This window comes from Peromyscus californicus, unplaced genomic scaffold (assembly GCF_007827085.1).
Source record: "Peromyscus californicus insignis strain IS unplaced genomic scaffold, ASM782708v3 Scaffold_21__1_contigs__length_65335640, whole genome shotgun sequence".
Taxonomy (NCBI): Eukaryota; Metazoa; Chordata; class Mammalia; order Rodentia; family Cricetidae; genus Peromyscus; species Peromyscus californicus.
Window position 1 is genome coordinate 30,497,011 of NW_026294514.1, and position 16,960 is coordinate 30,513,970.

Genomic DNA, 16,960 nt, shown 5'->3' on the forward strand with positions numbered 1-16,960 from the left:
TATGTTTGTCTGTATGGATGAGTCTACAATGAGGAGAGAGAAATAAGTGCCCAAATGGAAGCGAAAATTAAGCACTAGAATTGTTAGCAAGTGCAAATTCATTGCAGCTGCCTCTGGAATGTGCATTCCGGTAGGAGCCACAGGATCTGTGGTCTAGGGGTATGAGCATTGCTGCTGCTTTTGCTCCTACTTATTTGCAAACACAACAGTTGAGGCCGTAATTTGAAATGTAACCATTCACATAAAGCTAAGTCTTCAAAATAACTGCATCCTTCATGACGCAATAGACCAGAAAGCTGCTTCCTACAGGTATTGTCTCCAGCTAGACAACAAGCAATTTAAAAAAAAAAAAAAGGCATCATCTTTGCAGGACAACCGAGAAAATCAATTTACGATGTTAAAAAGAATTTCCCTGTTCATACTGACAGCGCAGGCGCAAAGTCACAAAAAACGAAAACAGTATTGGAAGGAGAAATCAATAAATCAATAGCTTCACACACGGAAAATTTTTACTTATCCACTTACTTTTTTAAAAAAAAATTCAAATTTGTGTTTTTTATCCACTGTGTATGTGTTTGTGTAACTCTGTGTGTGTGTGCATGTTTGTGCATGTGTGTGCACACATGTGCATGTACAGGTGCATGTGTGCCATGGCGCCTGTGTGGAAGTCACAGGACAACCTTCTGGAGTTGGTTCTCACCTCCCACCTTATTTTGAGGGGGGGGTCTCTTGAAGATCTGGGAACGGAGGAGAAGATTTAGCACCAGGAGGGCGAGTGAAGATGGAGAAGAACCCACTGTGGTGACCATGGTTTAGAAGGTAAATTCTCAGTGCTAAGTGATGACTTGGCTTTGGGACATGGAAGGAAAAGAAGAACTTGCTGAGATGAAAAGAAGCTAGAACTAACCAGAGGAGCCGGCACCACACTTTACACACACAGGCTGAATTCCTTTTACCTCTGCTTACAATATTGAAATTCTCGCTTTCCTTTTAAATGCACCATACGTATCCTGCCAGACCCAAAGAATACCCACATTTTTTTCCATTTAGGATAATTTATATTCCTGCAACAAAATCTGCCCTTTACAATTTCTCTTAATTATTTCAAGGCTAGACCTACGCAGGCCTGAAGGTCCACTGGTGAAGGAGGGTATCCAGCAATGTGACCCTGGGAAATTGAGTTCTGATTCCCTTAGACACCTAGGGACACAGCAAATATAGCAGAGCACTTCCTAGCGTTGTCAAAATCCTTTTAAAATGGCAAACAGCTTCTCCAAGGACCTTCAAGTTCCTCTCCCTAGTGGCAATGACAGAAGCTTCTGGGCCCCTTCAATTGGCAGCTGCCTGGCCTCCTGCTCCACGAGGAAGCCAGCTGTGCTTATTCAATTAATTTCTTTACACATAGCAAAATAACTCATCTCCTTGGTGTGCCTTTTGACATTTTAGGGCTTCAGCCCGTGTTTTAAAGAGGGAAAAAAAAAATACCCCTGAAGGATTTGTTCACGTACAATCAAATCCTTAGAACAGCCTTCACCATAAAAGCATTTAGGCCATTTTTTATTTCTTTTTTTTTTTTTTTTTTTTTTTTTTTTGGTTTTTTGAGACAGGGTTTCTCTGTGTAGATTTGCGCCTTTTCCTGGAACTCACTTGGTAGCCCAGGCTGGCCTCGAACTCACAGAGATCCGCCTGGCTCTGCCTCCCGAGTGCTGGGATTAAAGGCGTGCGCCACCACCGCCCGGCCATTTTTTATTTCTATTTATCAACAGATTAGTGACCCTTAGTACCCTTATAATCTGTTCACTTTAATAATCTGGCATTTAGTTTAAACAACTGTTTCTATGCTGCTGTCTATGGTGGTTTTAATGAAAATGTCCCCATAGGCTCAGATGTTTGAATGTTTGGTCCTCAGTTAGTGGCCCTGTTTGGGTTGGTTTAGCAGCTGTGGCCTTGTTGGAGGAAGTACATTACTAGGGGGCAGTCTTGAGGTTTTAAAGGCCTGTGCCATTCCCAGTGTGCTCTCTCTGCTTGGTGATTGTGGCTCAGGATGTGACCCTCTTGGCGCCTGCTTCATCAGCCATGCCTGCCACCTCCTGCCTCTGCTCCATCATTATGGACTATAACCCTCTGGAATCATAATTCCATATAAACTCTCCTTTCTATATGTTGCTTTGGTCATGGTGTTTTATCACTGCAACAGAAAAGTAATAAACATACCATCTTCTGTGATAAGTTTTTTATAAACCAGATATCATCTCTGGCTCAAATATCTCTCAGCGGTTCCCCATCTGGATTAGTTACTTTTCTGTTGCTATGATAAAACGTCATGATCAAAAGCAACTTACAGAAGAGTTGATTTCGGCTTAAGCTTCTAGAGCAGCAGCTCTCAATCTGTGGGTTGCAACCCCTTTTGGGGGGTGTGTGTTGAATGACTCTTTCACAGAGGTTGCCTAAGACCATCAGAAATATCAGATATCTACATTAGGATTCATAATAGTATCAAAATTACAGTTAAGAAGTATCAATGAAAATAATGTAATGGTTGGGGGTCATGACAACATGAGAAATTGTGTTAAAGGGTCACAGTGTTAGGAAGGTTGAGAACTGCTGTGGGATGGTCTTTCTGTATGCTGTGAATATGTGTTGCTGCTATTGGCTAATAAAGAAGCTGCTATGGCCTATGGTAAGGCAGAATAGAGCCAGGTGGGAAATCCAAGCAAAAGAGACAGAGAGAAGAAGGGCTGAGAGAGGCAGATGCTCCCAGCCGCTGCCAGGAGAAGCAAGATGTGAGAGAACAGGTAATCCCACAAAGCCACGTGACAAAGCACAGAGTAATGGGAATCAGTTGAGTTAAGTTGTAAAAGCTAGCTAGCAAGAAGCCCAAGCCATAGCTCAGTTTGTATTTAATATAAGCCTCTGTGTGTTTATTTAAGACTAAACAGCTGTGGGACCGGGCGGGACTGGGCGGGACAAATACTTTCTCCTATAGAGAACTACTGATCTAGAGGGAGCATCCACAGTGGAAAGGAAGGCATTGCAGAAGGTGACAGGGGCAGGAAGCTGAGAGAGATCACCTCATCCTCACACAGGAAGCGGAGAGTACAAATGGGAAATGGGGAAAGACTATTTCAAAGCCTCTCATAGCCCACCCCACAGTGATGCCCTCCCTCCAGCAAGGCTCTACCTTCTAAAAGTTCCAAAACCTCCCCAAAGAGCGCCACCAGCTGGGGAAGAAGTGTTCAAGTACATGAGCCTGTGGGGGACACTTCTCATTCAAGCCACAACACTGTCATATTTGGGATGGGAGTGACAGACTACAAGACTCCAGGTGGTCTGATACTTGGGTATCACTTTTATCACATCTTCCGTTCTCTTTTTAGTCTACAGTAATCCTGCCACCTTGTGTCCCTCTGGGAGTACAAGATGCTTACACAGAGCTCAAGGTTTTCTCAGTCCTGCCTCTTTTACTTTCCCTCTACTGATGTATTTATACTGCTGATGGTAAGTATCACAAACATTCACTAATACCTGGTTATGTTTATGCTAGGTACAGATTTCTCTAATGACTGACCAGTGAGCAGCAAGAGTACGTCACTTCAATGTGCAGATGAGCTGCTGTTTGCTTCTTCAGCTCTCCACTTTCTTATTATCATGGTTAGAAAGGCCACATCCCAGAAGATAATGGAATCCCAGCAGGCACGCACTATTGCACAATGGTTACTTTCATGCTCACCAACCCATACTGGACACCACTGTGGGTGAGAAATAAATTATTCTTTGTTGTTTTAAGACAGAGAGTTTGTGTTTCTTAGTGGCCCCAGCATAGCCAAGAATCTCCCAAAGCGTGTATCCCATTTGGATACTTGCTTGAATTTTGTCTTGTCAAAGAAGTCCTTCCTGATTGTCCTGTTCAAAATAACAGACTCTATGCCCAGCTTGGTTTCTTTTTCTTTATTGATTTGCTTTCATGACTTAGAATGGAAATCTATGAATTAAGGGACTTTCATTTGTTCACTAACAGATGACCCAATATCAGGATGAATATCTAGAATGTAGTGGTTAGACGATACCTATTAGTTGAATAAGTAAATATTTATCACAGTAAATTGAAACAGGATAGATAAGCATAATTTAAAAGATCAGTCCCAATTGTTTCTCATAGTAATTATTGCTTCCATATTTTCTAAATTATATTATATTCATATATTAACTTGTGTATAAATATGTCATTTAAAATAAAATACAAGACCGGCTGCTGAGATGAAAGCTTCACTGGGGCAGTCTCCGCATATCATGGGGAGATAGACACTGCTGCCTAGCTGGCCAGCACCCCTCCACAAGGCTCCATGGCCAATAGCACCACTGTGGTAAAGATACCAGGCACTCCTGGGGCAGGCGGTCGGCTTAGCCCTGAAAACAATCAGGTATTGACCAAGAAGAAATTACAAGATTTAGTCAGAGAAGTGGATCCTAATGAGCAGCTGGATGAAGATGTGGAGGAGATGTTGCTGCAGATCGCCGATGATTTCATCGAGAGTGTGGTGACAGCGGCCTGCCAGCTTGCTCGGCATCGCAAGTCTAGCACCCTAGAGGTGAAAGATGTCCAGCTGCATCTAGAGCGCCAGTGGAACATGTGGATCCCAGGATTTGGCTCTGAGGAAATCCGACCCTACAAGAAAGCTTGCACCACAGAAGCTCACAAACAGAGAATGGCATTGATCCGGAAAACAACCAAGAAATAACACAGGACAGTCAGGGAATGGACGACATGTACTTGGAGATACTTGAGCTGAGACCTCAGCCATCTCATCCTTGGATTTTTTTTTAAATGCTTTACAGAGAAGCATATATTTTTTATTAACAGTGCAGCAATATCTATAATGACTGAGAAGATCTGCCAAAAGAATAAAGCCTCCTACCCCAACTTCTGGTCCCTTTCCCTGCCATCTCAAAGGAGGAGACTTTCCCTGTGGTTTATCTTATAAACGACTGACTGTAGGCAGAGTGGTGTGGTCATGTTGGTGAGACAGTGTTAGCAGGTTTGTAGAGGGTCTGTCGCCTCCTCCCCTGTCCCCGTACTTTGTAATGTCAGTGTTTCTATGAATATGAACTTGATTTGTTTTTCCAGAATAAAGAACTTATTAATTGAAAAAAAAAATAAAAATAAAATAAAATAAAATACAAGTCCTTTCCAAATAAATTATTTATAATTTTTGTTCCCATTGATAGTTTCAATGTTGTTTCAAAGCATTTAAAGAGTGTTTACACTTTTTGACCACTAAATAGTGTTTACCTTTTACTCATTATGAGTTCTTCAAGTTCAAAACCTGTTATTTATTCATTCCTATCAATATTTACTGCATGCAGTGGTCTAGAGATTTACCATCAAGAGAAAATATAGAAATTCATGTTAAAGTTCTGAGATACAAGCTGGGTATGGTGTCTCTGGTAGCTTGAATGTAACTGGCTCCCATAAGCCCATAGAGAGTGGCATTATTAGAGGTGTGGCCTTGTTGAAGTAGGGATGAGCTTGTTGAAGGAGGTGTGTCACTGTGGGAGTGGGCATTGAGGTCTCTTATATGCTCCAGCCACAGCCGGTATCTCAGATGATTTCCTGTTGCCTGCAGGATCAAGATGTGTCTCCTTCTCCACTCTCAGCTCCTTTCAGCACCACGTCTGCCTGCATGCTGCCATGTCCTGCCATGATGATAACAGACTAACAGACTCTGAAACTGTAAGCTGCCACCCCAATTAAATGTTTTCCTTCACGAGACTTGCCATGGTCATGGTGTCTCTTCACAGCAATAGAAACCCTAACTAAGACAGTGTCCCAACACTCAGGATATTAAGGCAGGGGGATCATGAGTTCCAGGAAGCCTAGGTTACATCATGAGATCCTGTCTCAAAATTAAATTAATTCTGAGAGACAGATAATAAATATGAATAAACAAAAATATTTCAGATGGCACAGCAAAAAACAAACAAACAAAAACAACCAAACAGAAACAAAAAAAAACAATCACAGTGACGTAATGGAAGCGGGGGTGGGGTGGGGGGAGCACCACCTGTCCTTTCCTGGGGGCTTTTGAGATTGATCCAAATACAAACAGAAAGGAGCTATGAATATATATTGCAAAGAGAATTCTGTGCACATGGCGCTCACAGCTTGCCCTGATTGCCATATGACTAGCATAGCTGAACTATGGTCATGGGAAGAGGACTGTGATAAAGAATGGGAGACACATATTGGATGCTAAAGATTATAATAGGCCAATTCTGTTATTCAGCAGGAAGTACAGTTTCAAAGGAAAAGCCCCAATGTGTGCAGTTTCCCCCTTTTCAGTTTCTACTTATACAGCATCCGACAAGATGCATTGAATCCAAGCCTGAGCCCCTAGAGCATGTTAGCTCTTTTACAAGGCACCGATAGTTGGCCATAAAATGGTTAGCTCTTAAAAAGACTTTCAACAGTTCAGCAGCCTGTCTGACATGACTTTAAATGTTAATGAAATGTTTCAGAAGTCCACTGTTTTTAAGGCTGCTTGGAGTTCAAGGAACTTCTTAAATATCATCTCATTAAAAAATCCCCAGCTTTCAGATTAACTTACACAGAGAAAAATCTGTCACAGAAGACCTGGTATTTGAGTTAAATTCAATCATTATTTTCTTCTGAGAAAGGAGTGGGATTGATTCTATACTCAAGTAGTTTCTTGAAATACCTCTCTTTCCAAACGAAAATATATCTGTGGAAATAAAATTCTTTAAAGCCTGTAATTCAGAAGTGAACTTTTATGAAACACTTGGCACTGTGGCTGTGAGTCTAACTGGAGCATCTATAACCGTAGATCTTGGTTGGTTAGCACCTACGGTGACCTGTTTGGATAGGTCTGGGGTAGCAGAAATTGTGTTTCTCAACACTCCCTGTTCCTTCAACTTGAGACAGGTGGAAGGAAATCAGATGTACTTTCTGTTAATTATTTTTGTTCCTATTTTGCGTGTGTGTGTGTGTGTGTGTGTGTGTGTGTGTGTGTGTGTGTGTGTATGTGTGTGTGTGTGTGTGTGTGTGTATGATGGTGAATGTAGAAGCCGGAGGATGAAATTGGGTTTCAGTCCCCAGGCACTATCCACTTTTAAAAATTATTCTTATTCTTATTCTTATTAATATTATTGCAGCAGAGTCTCTCATTGGTCTGGAGCTTACCAAGTTGGCAAGATTCACATGGCTCTGCCTGCTCAGAATTGGGATACTAAGCATATACCATCACATCTGTGTGTGTGTGTGTGTGTGTGTGTGTGTGTGTGTGTGTGTCCATACTTTTGTCATTTTTTTTAGAAAAGCAATTTGCTGCTTCAAATGACTGGAGCCTTTCCTGTGGGAGCAATCCACACAATCGGTTACAGTTTACAGGAGACATACCTGTCATTCCTGTTTCCCCAAGGAATTTGCTGACCAAGAACCTCTATTTCCCCTTGTGGCTTGGCTTGACTTTGCTTCTATGATGAAAGCGCTGAAGGCCATCCTCATTGTCCCTTGCCATTTAATAGAGGGAATAATTGCCAGACGGCACAGACCATGATGCTAAAACCCAGCAAAGGCCTTTTCAATCATGGTTCCATGCATTTCAAGCCGAGTCCCTGCTGTAGAACACTGGAGAAGAAGGTGTAAATCAGTTTTAAGAACATAGTTCTGCATTCAGGGCATCGTGCTTTACAGCTCCCGAATGACCTCCATCTATCTTCCTTCACAATGTGAAGGTGTATAATTGAGCTAAATAGAGACTAGAGTAATGTGGCTCAGAGTGCCAGTTCCATTGCTGGGACTTAATAGTGTAACTGCTGCATGCTTTTTTATCCTCTGAAATGTAACAAAATAGTCAAGTAGACCCAATTCTTCAGGGTGACTCTTGCTGAGAGTCTATCTTTTAAAAGAGAAATAGGTTTGATAAGCAAAAAACAGATAAATCTCTCTGTAAAAGAGTTCCCCAAATACAATTATACAAACTGGAACAGAAACCAATATGATGCACACTGTAACCTGCACTACATTTTGTGGGAAATCATTTTTAAGCCATTATTTTTATTATGCAATGAACAGCTGCCTTTCAGTCTCCTGAGGGGTTGGGGAGTGATAGCATCCCTCACACCTGGTGCTTCTGGGGCGGGGGTATCTTTCTTCCCCTGCGGCAAGAGTTTGGTTTAGTTGTGAAATTTATGAAACTATTACTGTTAGAGACTTCTTTTTTTCTAAGAAGTTGACTTGTAAATGGACACACACAGATGCATGCACACGCGCACACACACACACACACACACACACACACACACACACACACACACACACTTACATGTATTTATCAAACTTCAGTCACCAACTGATGTGTAGAGACCTATATGGCATAAAGACAGAAAGAGAGCATAGTTGTCTCCCTGTGAGATTGCCTGGGATTAGAGTATTGACAGACTACTGGGAGTGTGTCTCTTCCCATGGTCATTTAATATGAATAATCAAAACTAGCTTTGCGCAATGGCAGCATCATAGCCAATGAGGTTTATATAAGGTGCAATTATTGCTAAATATATAGTCAAAACTACATAAAAGATTTTGGGGATTCTGAAGTCTCTATCTCTTCCCAAAACCAGACCTTAAAACTTTAAAACAACAAGATGTCTACTGATGAAAAGTCCCTTCTGGCTCATCCAATTCCACTGTACAAAATTTTCCTGGTCAATATTCAAACCCATCTATGAGAAGAAAATTATTAAATAATAGCAACAGCAGCAAGCATGGGGAGGTTTTTTTTTTTTTTTAGCACTCAGAAGAATTTTTAAGCCCTTGATAGTATTGACTTCTGTCTCCCAATAATCAGCTTATACAAACCCAAGAGGGCAGGGATGCAGAAGTGAATGACTGAGATTAGAGTTAACACGGCAGAGCCAACATTACCTGAATCCTGCCAGTGTAGAATATGTATCAGATGCCTCGACTGGAGCAGAGTCAACTGGGAAAGTCAGGCTGTGTGAATGGAGGTGTCTGAGGACCCACCCCCCAGAGTTCATTGCTTAGCACGGGGTCCTGGAGGATGTGATGGTGCGTCCTGTCTGATGTTGAAAATCTGGTGATGTCCACCAAATCCCTTACAAGCCATCACTTATTCCACTGATAGGACATAGGGGCTCAAGGTCAGAGTTATTTTTACAACAATGCCTTTTGTCTGTTTCACTGTGTAGTCTTTACTCTGATGTTACAAAAACAAAGAGTGGGTAAGCTGTTGGCAGATAGGCATTGGTAAAGTAATAGCACCCGGCACTGAGTTCTTCCCTGCCACAAACTTACAAGGCAGCTTAGTAAAGCAGTGAAATTTAGAGATTTTGATAAATCTCAGCAATGTGTACATACATAAATATATATAAGATAAGTAATCATCATATACTGAGCCATTTAATCCCAGCCATTTAATACTTTTTTTTAAATAAAATAATAAAGTCAAGCATATGTACAAAACATATATAAAAGCAGCACAAATTCCTCAAGGAACAGCACCCACGAGGTCACCTTAGTTACGAGTTTAACTAGCCATATTTTTCACAGAACACCATCTTTATAGACAAAACTGGATATTACATAACTGTTATCTGAAATGAGCCTACTACTCTAAGGAAATCTACTGGTAATACTAGTAATAAAATTCAAGTTTCTAAGACCAAATAGGAATACTGGAAAGAATTGTTTGACGGCCTTGATCTCCAGCAATTCCTAAGTCTTGAAGAATTTCTTGTTGAGAATAGTGGTGACGTCAACACACAGGGTGTGTTAGCTACTTGAGTGTTGCTGTAATGAAACACCATGAGCAAGGTGACTTAAGGAAGAAAGAATTGACTTTGTCTTACAGTTTCGGGGGAGAAGAGTCCGTCAACATAGGAAGGCAAGGCAGCAAGGGGCAGATGTGATAGCTGGAGCAGGAAGCTGACGGATGGATGACGTTGTCAACCACAAATGCGGAACAGAGTTCAGAGAGAGTCAGCTGCAAGTGAGGTGAGTTTATACACTTGCAAAACTCATCCCCAGTGATATACTTCCTTCAGCAAAGCTGCATTACCCTCCCCAAGCAGTGTCACGAACTGGGGACCAAGGGTTCAAATAGCCGAGCCTTTGGGGGACACTTCTCATTAAAACCATCACATAAGGCTTTTAAAAATATTCCACAAGGAAATATATCAAGATTGGGCAATCTGTGTAACACAGAGAATCAAAGTTTTCTAAACGATTGCTGTATGATATAACAGAACTGCGTATGTATAGAAGGTTTGTGCAATGTGCTGCTTAGAACAGTTGGTTTCATTAATTATAGAAAGTTAATGTGGCTTCAGATTCTGCATAACTGCTGCTTGTTGTCTGACTAATGAGTTGTATACTATGGATGTCAATGAGAATGTCCTTATGTAACACTCCAAGGACGAGAATATATATAATTTAATGTGCATTGAAAATCAAGTAAATAAATAAAAAAAAGAAAGAAATCCACAACCATCTGAAAAGAGATTAAAATATTTCTTTTTAAGCTATGTAGTTGAGTAGTTTTCTTTTTAAGCTATGAATTTTTTCCATACTGCAACCCAAAATAAGATGTTATTATGTACAAGAGAGGTAAACAAGAGTCCACCTATGTTTTATAGAGCCAGAACCCATTCAGAGTTTTTAAAAGTTAAAAAACACTGGTTTTTTTCCAAGGTTTTTATGGGGAGAGTAGAACTGAAATTTTTCTGTTGATATGATTATAATGTTTATTATGCTAAAGTAGAATGGATTTATTACTGTTATTTTCAAGTGGTTTAATGTGTAATTAAATTTTAAAAATTTAATTCTCAGCACCATAAATAGAAATGAATGTGACCAACATGAGCCTTTCTTGAAATTACTAATTTTTAAAAATGTGGTCATAAAAGAGAACACGAAGTCATTTTTTTCTCTGGTTTTAACTCTATCGTGGTTCTTTTGTTCAATTTGGTCGTGGTGGATAAGTGCATAAACATATAATTTATGTATAAAGTATAAGTATAAAGTCCAGTGTAATGCTCCACAGCTTCAGAATGGCACTTCTAACTACAGAAGTTCAGAGATGTATGGTGGTATTTTATTTGTACTGAAATGTGATTTTATTTGTATGTTAATAAATAAAGTTGCCTGGGGGTCAGAGCTAATAGCAAGCCATAGCAGAAGCCGGGCAGTGGTAGCACACGTCCTTAATCCTGATCACATGACAGGCAGATCTCTGTGTGTTCAAGGATACCACCAGCATGGAGACACATGCCTTTAATCTCAATACCAACCATAGATGACCTGGAGGTCTGTATAGACAGGCAGGTCATGTGGTTGGGTTTACAACCAATGAGAAGGCAGAACAGAAAGTCAATAAAAAGGACAAGTACACAGGAAGTAGGTCTCTTGCTGAGGGGAAAGACAGCAGCGACAGTGAAGGGTAAGAAAGGGATTTCTAGCTCTTCACTACTGCTCTGACCTCTTGGGCTTTTAACTCTGACTTTGGCTCTGTGTTTCTTATTTAATAAGACTGTTCATCTACAGAGATGTATAGGCTTTGGGTCTGGCTAAGCTTGCTGCATGATATTTATTATATGCAAGTTCTTTATAAAAAGTTTTAATTATTAAAAAAATAAATTTGAGAAAAAGAATGTGAAGGGATCTGGGCACCAAAACATTTAAAAACTCACATGTCTGTAGACCTTAGGCCAGACAGTAGAATGTCCAACTGAGAGTCATTTGATGGTTTCAGTACGTTACTCTCTGAAAACTGCTTGCCAACTAAGAGTCAGATGGAATGGTCTTCTGCACAAGCCTTCCTTCTGAGAGCTGTGACACATTCAGGGACTTCCCCAGACCTCATGGCAGTTCAAACACAGCTGCTGCTTGTCCCAGATTAAAATCAGCCAAGGGCCAAGTGCAGAAGTCCAGCTGTAGAGTTTCCAGCCAACCACTCCCCATGGAGGCATAGACAGGCTTAACGCCTCCAGGTCCCAATGTGTGTGTGTGTGTGTGTGTGTGTGTGTGTGTGTGTGTGTGTGTGTGTGTGTCACACAAAATATTGCAGATAAGCCTCACAGAACCACAGTGACTGATATCCAGAGGTTTATGGTTGCTTGCATTCATCTCCAGATGCCAAACTGAAATCTTTGGAGTCAGTCCATAGCAAGGCAGAGTAGAATAGAAATGATTAGTACCCATCAGTTACTGCTGCAGCCCCAAACCCTACCATATAAGTGACAATGTTGGGCTGTCTTGTGGCCAGTACCCAGACAGAGACATTCCTGTCAAGCATGTTCTGAGTGCCTACAGATCACCATCCAATACTCAAGGACAAAGGTCAGGTTGCTTTTCCACTTGAGATTCTCTTTAACAAGGACACTTGAAGTGTGCTGGTAGGCCAGTTCAGCATCCTGGGAGTATTCTGAAAGACCTAGGCCATCCGCGTTGAGTTATTCTTTCTTCATTCTTCCCTGTGCGAGAAAGGGGAGACCACATTTGGAGATGAAGCCCCTCAGAGTTTTCCAAGGAGGGAAGCAAAAGTATGTAAGTGTCTGAGATGTGTAAAAATATTTCTGGAAGCATCCCAAGAAACTTCCTCTTACGTCACTGATCAGACGAATGTGCGAAAGCAACACTCCCACTTCACGATGCCTCTGTGGGTGGAGCTCGGGAGAGAGACTCATTGATAAAGAGCTTTCCATTCAAGCATGAGGATGTGCTTTCGGTTCCTGGGAGCCATGTCCAAAAGATGCATATCGTGGTGTGCACTTGTAATCCCAGTGTGGAGGAGGTGGAGACAAGCAGAGTTCTGGGGCTTCCTACTACAGCCAAACTAACCTGCTTGATGAGCTCCCAGGCAGTGAGAGATCTTGTCTCAAAAAATAAGGTGGGTGGAACCTGAGGAAGGACACTCAAGGTTCACCTCTAGGATCTATATGTGTGCACACACATGTGCACATGCACCAGCTGGGAAAAGCAAACTTCTGATGCTTTACTAAGAATTAAGGAGGCTGTGGCTGACCTACCGTGATCACAATTCACTCCTCCCCATGGCAAAATCGATCACCAAAAGTGGGAAGGGGAGTGACAGCTGAGGAGAAGAGCCCTTCTCAAATATCACAGTGTATACATATTCCCAGGAACTGTGTTAAAGGGCAAACTCCCATTCAGTAGCTTTGGGATGAGGCCTGGGAATTATCTGCATTTCATAGAGTAGGGTAATTCTGATGCCTACGTTTGAAGAGCAAGGAGTCGGGAGTCAGAGAATACCGCAGTGAACCTAGAACAGGGTTCCAGATCATGTGTCTCTCATAGAAGTGAATTTGTCCCTGGTCTAACCGCTGTTAGATAAGACATGCCATACCATTATACATGATAGAATTTTGAATCCAATAACACTAATAAGTTTGACAGATGGAATTTATTGAGAAATTATATGTGTAAGGACATATTATCCCTTCCTTTAGCTTCTATAACAGTTTAATAAAGTAGGTAGTCTTTTCCTTCATATATATAAATTTGGTTTTTCAAGATAGGGTTTCTCTGACTATTCTGGAACTCACTCTGTAGACCAGGCTAGACTCGAACTCACAGAGATCTGCCTGCCTCTGCCTCCCTGAATGCTGGGATTAAAGGTGTGGGCCACCACCGCCCAATCATATATATTTTTTCAACCCTATATTTGGAAACAAAGATCAGAAAAGTTGAAGTAAATAGTCCTTTTTCTACAGGTTTTTGTCAGCAGTCTGAATACCAATTCTTTTGAGCCCCAGAGCACAGACCTGGCTAACACTACAATATTGATAAACGCTCTTGTAACATAGAAGAAAAAAAAAAACATTGACCTTAGAGGCAGGGCTGTGGAATGCGCTTAGTGACCAGGGATTTGTGTGGCATGGGCAAGGTTCTGGATTCTACCTGAATCCTTGCAAAACACACACACACCTCACAAACGCATGCATGTACACACGCATGCGAGAGGCACAGCAACATAGAAAGTTTTGTTCTACATTGTCAATCCCAAATTCACCTCTATAGCCCTTTGTATAATAAATAAAGTGTATATAAAGAGACCCCCCTCTCTTTTCTTGCCCCTTCCTCTTCAAGTTTCACATAGCAAGGTGCTAGGAGAGTTTTATTTCCCTTGAAATAAAACATCAGTTTTCTAGAAGGGTGTTCTGCTGCTTTTTAAACACAACTTGACTTCTTCCTAATCCTTCCCATCATGCTTCTGGTCCTGGTCACACCGTGATTTCTTTGAGGAATGCATTGTGTTTCCTACTTGGTTTGAATGCAATTGTGTCTCTTTGTTTGCTCATCAGCTTGGCCATTCATTAAACAAATACACACCCAGCATCCTCCATTGTCAATATTATCCTAGACACAGACAGCTTGGAAGCAGACTGAAAGTATTTGTTTGTTTGTTTTCACAGTGCTGGAGATCAAACCCAGAGCTTTGCACATTCCAGGTAAATGCTACACCATTAATTATCAGCCCAGCTCCTAACATAGTTTTGAGTTCAGAAGGATAGAATACAGTGTGTTGAAAGCATTGTCACTGTTCAGGAAGATTCTATAGTTGTTTAGACATTGCTACTTCCTTTGCAGGCATTAAACAAAGAAATAATGTGTTTGTTTACATTAGTGGTTCTTAACCTGTGGGTCATGACCCTTTTGGGATTGTATATCAGATATCCTGTATATCAGGCATTTACATTATGATTTACAGCAGTAGCAAAATTACAGTTATGAAGTAGCAACAAAAATAATTTTATGGTTTGGGGTCACTACAGTGTGAGGAACTGTATTAAATGGCCGCAGCGTTAAGAAGGTTGAGAACTACTGATCTACATCAACTATACTTCCACTGTCATTCTTCAGGCCCCAGTGACTTCAAGCACCAGACAAAAAGGCTAGTAAAGCCTAGTGATCTTTCTCAAGGATACCATGGGCCTGAAGATGTTTATGACAGTACTTTTCTCCAGGAATGAGATATGTCAAGAATGGAAAATAGACGATACAACAAAGAAATGTTTCGGTAAAGTATGGTGCCTCGTGTTGACCAACTTTCATCCTGTCAAGCTACAACAAAGAATGATTACCCATTCCAGGAGCAATCTGAACAGTCTTTAAGACATAACGCAGGTATCAGAAGGCATTAGCATGTGTTCCTCCTGGCTGATAAGCATTCTATTGCTCCCTATATTATTAATACGTATTTCACGGTGTTCCCAATCATAAACAGTAAAGAAAAAGAGGGCTGGTGAAGGAAAGGCAGATGTTATCTAGCCAAGTGCTGTTCTTTGGGTAACTCATCCTCCTGTCTCTGCCTCCACTGCAGCAGCCTTAAGGCCAACCTTTCTACTATTTGCTTAGATTTCTGCAGAGATTATTTGTTCATTTACATCTTCAATGATGTCAGTTAGAACTTGGAGACACAGAAACGAAAGTCTCTTTCCTGTCTTTGGATTGCCGCATCCAGAGGCTGAATATGTCTTCTCAAGTAGCCTCCTGGCCTCTGGCCTCCGCGCTACCTTAGCAGTGACCTTTCAGAATCATGACTTTGAGACTGTCTAAAATCCTTTAGAGGGGACACTGTCCCTGTGGATGTCTGGCCTTCTCGGGATGATACGTGGCACTCTTCTGTCAGGCCCCTGGTTCACTTTTCCAGTCACAGCTCTTGCTCCTGTTCTCCATCTGACCTAAATTTCACATCTGCTAAACCTGGTGTCATTAGATGTACACAAACCACAACCACCATGCTTGTACACACTGTGTTGGCGCTGATGGCTTTCCCCACATAAAGCCTCTGTAGTCCTTATTTGCCTAGCAACTGCAGTTCAATCTTATGACTCAGCTCAGGGTTCCTCCCTTCCAGACAGGGCTTGGGCCCTTCTTAGGAATTCTCATTAGTGATGACCTATGTCATTATGTGTATCATTCTGTACTGAGCCTGTTTACAGTTAATGACCCCCCATTTCTACGGTGGGAGGGGGACAAAGACAGTATATTTTCTTTCTAACAGTCTAGGGACAGCACACAAAGATGGCTGAGTCAAAAAACTTAGGTTTCTTTTCCATCCATGAGTTACTTCATAATGACACTTAGCTGAGTCCCTGTATACAATTAAATGAGAAAACCCAGGTATCAGGCATAGCACATAGCATACCGTGATCACATAACCAATTCAAGCTCTTATTGTTTCCATTATGTTTTAATCTTCCCTCAGTGAGGGGGTACTCAGTGTTTGATAAGTACTCCATTTGATGAACGAAACTTTTATGAGAGAAATAGCAACATCCAAATTTAAGAATATTGTTTGGACCTAGACATTTTTTTTGAGGTACATCTCATGCATTCTAATGCATTCCAAGACACCTTTGAGCTTGCTATGTAGTCAAGAATGCTCTTGAATTTTCCTCATCCTCCTGCCTCAACTTCCCAATTGCTAGGATCACAGGTATGTGGCATCATGATTGGTTTTATGTGGTGCTGGGGATTGAACCCAGGGCATCATGTGTGCTAGGCAAATATTTTACTAACAACAGAGCACTATTCCCGGATCTGGCTGACTTTTTATTTTAAGTACCTGGAAACGACATCTCAGAAAGGAGTATCCACTGGACGGGATGAGGAGAAGAAGACAAGATGATCAAGGGGAAGTGATGCTGGGTGGAGATTCATGGATGGTAAGGAGAAAAAGGGGGAGGATAATTAGGAGTCAAATTAAGCTCTTGCAACTTGCTCATTATACAGAGCCATTTCCTGTTGGCAATAAAAATTGATGAAATTATGCAGCACCTTTTTTTTTTTCTTCTTGTAGGAAAGCATCTTCCTCTGCCTTTGACTAAGCTGATTGGTTTGAAGTGAGTGGTTTCCCAAACTAGGTCAGTGAGTCCAAACCTGGAGCATACATATATCACC

General features: G+C 41.3%; 1 protein-coding gene across 1 annotated transcript; it reads left to right on the top strand.

Moving 5' to 3' along the window:
• Positions 1 to 4,296: 4,296 nt before the first annotated feature.
• LOC128117339 (transcription initiation factor TFIID subunit 12-like) lies at positions 4,297 to 5,001 on the top strand. Its single transcript, XM_052749256.1, has one exon. It carries the CDS (start codon positions 4,344 to 4,346, stop codon positions 4,737 to 4,739), a length of 396 nt encoding a protein of 131 aa, XP_052605216.1. The 5' UTR covers positions 4,297 to 4,343; the 3' UTR covers positions 4,740 to 5,001.
• Positions 5,002 to 16,960: the final 11,959 nt, after the last annotated feature.

Coding starts and splice junctions, on each gene's coding strand:
- LOC128117339 (XM_052749256.1), top strand. CDS start 4,344: ATGGCCAATAGCACCACTGTGGTAAAGATACCAGGCACTCCTGGGGCA.